The 1,913-nt window shown below is 40.8% G+C and overlaps 1 protein-coding gene across 1 annotated transcript in view; it reads right to left on the reverse strand.

Annotated features, from left to right (window-relative positions):
- Positions 1 to 1,202, reverse strand: part of LOC112503428 (ATP-dependent DNA helicase PIF1-like) — a 2,455-nt gene extending 1,253 nt beyond the window's left edge. Inside the window, exon 1 of the mRNA XM_025107465.1 lies at positions 68 to 1,202. Coding sequence (XP_024963233.1) covers positions 68 to 1,202 — 1,135 coding nt within the window. The remainder of the gene's footprint in view (positions 1 to 67) is intronic.
- Positions 1,203 to 1,913: the final 711 nt, after the last annotated feature.

The following is a 1,913-nucleotide window of genomic DNA, read 5'->3' on the forward strand; positions in this document are numbered from 1 at the left end:
CCAACAGCTATTTCTGCATCGATGACGTTCTGTTGAAAGCCTCTGCATATCAATCTAATGCCATTACACAATCCATTCGAGGGATCGATATTTCGTAACAGTATTATTGGGCATCCGATCTTGAGACGAAGGTAATGAGGAGGCAAACCACTAACAGTTAAAGAATTTAAGAACTCCATCGGATAGATGTTGTTCTTATCATCTTCTGCTTCGTCGAAGCTGTAATATATTTTTTCATCTCTAGAAAACTTGTCGATCAACTGATCATTAATCTCGTCGACATTCTCGTTTTTAGTTGACAATATCGCCCTTGAAATGATATAATCTGAATTAGCCCCGTTGATTTGCAGAGATGGAAAGATCGCATCAATCAGCGCATCTTTTGACTTACCTTTATCAGCATAGGGAATGGTCATGTCATCCGGTATGCGAATAAATCTTTCGTCCACCGCTTCTTCATCTCCATCACCGACTCTTAGTAAAAATTCCGAAAACCATGGATCAGTGTGTGCTCTCATATTGAGCGTTAGCCGTATCTTTTTAATCGTTGCCCAAAGAGGTGACATCCGCAAGCTAGAATYTACAATCTGTGCTCGGGTTCCACGCCTCACGACCGGTAATACTTGTCTAAAATCACCCCCCAAAACCATTATCTTTTCGCCGAATGGGAGTGCCACCCCTATGATGTCTCGCATTGTTCGATCGAGCGCCTCCACCGCCTGCCTCTTTGCCATCGACGCTTCGTCCCAGATGATTATTTTTGCATCTTGAATCAATTTAGCAGCCCCACTCTGTTTTCTTATGTTGCACATCCAGTTATTATCAAGGTTCAGAGGAATTTTGAATCTAGAGTGAGTTGTTCTCCCTCCAGGCATATTATTGGCAGCAACACCCGATGAAGCGGTTGCGAGAGCAATAAAACCACGTGAATGGATGTTGGCAAGCAAAGCTTTGTACAAAAAAGTCTTCCCGGTTCCACCCGGACCATTTATAAAGAACACTCCTGGACAATCCTCGTTTACGTGCCTCATGATCTCATCATATACATATTTCTGGTCGGAATTCAAAGAGTCTCGGGCACGCAAGTGTTCATCTTCCACAACTATAGAGCATTCCTCTTGTACCTCACGAAATTCTCCAGATTGAAAATTTGAATTTGCATCAACCATTGGAAGATCGAAATCATCAAGACTCTTACCCATAGACTATAGAAAAACGAGGATATCAGTTAGAACCAGATTACGGACTCGAATAGCACTTTCACATTGTCGCGTATAATTTTCAGAGAGTGAATCATAGTGGTCATCCCATAATTTTCGAACATCTCCTGGCTCACAATAAATCAACATCATGGGTATGCAGTGGCCCTATATAAGGATTTGTGTGCAAGTACTTGAAATACGTAGAGAGCTCTGTACCCCGAGCTCTGGTCGGGAATATTAGGTTAACAAGGATTCAAGTCTTATGTTAAGAAAGTAGCTCTGCATGAGCTATCAAAAGGTAGAGATACAAAGGAAGGCTCTGTATCGAAGGAAAGATCAGAGACTCTGCATGTGCAATGCAGAGCTCTGTATATACACTTATAAGTATGTTCTATATGTGTGTTGTGTGCATTACAGCAGGCATGTGTATTCTACTTAGTTTGGTATGGTAGTGATTAAATTGAGAAAAAGGGAAGAAAGTTGAGATATTTTTATGTTTGGATTGGTGCGGGTATCACCGTACAAGTTGAACAACAGTAATACACCTCAAAGGGATCTTATGGTGTCTTTGTTCATATATTATTTAATGTAAACAGGTTGTTGCTTTGGCAAACATTCAATGAGGTTCTGTGTGCATTACAGCTGCCAATTTGATATTGTAACACAATGTACACATTATGGCAGAATTATGGTATGTGTGTGTATACGATG

The sequence above is a fragment of the Cynara cardunculus genome, unplaced genomic scaffold, assembly GCF_001531365.2.
Source record: "Cynara cardunculus var. scolymus isolate 2C unplaced genomic scaffold, CcrdV1 Un_Scaffold_2996, whole genome shotgun sequence".
NCBI lineage: Eukaryota > Viridiplantae > Streptophyta > Magnoliopsida > Asterales > Asteraceae > Cynara > Cynara cardunculus.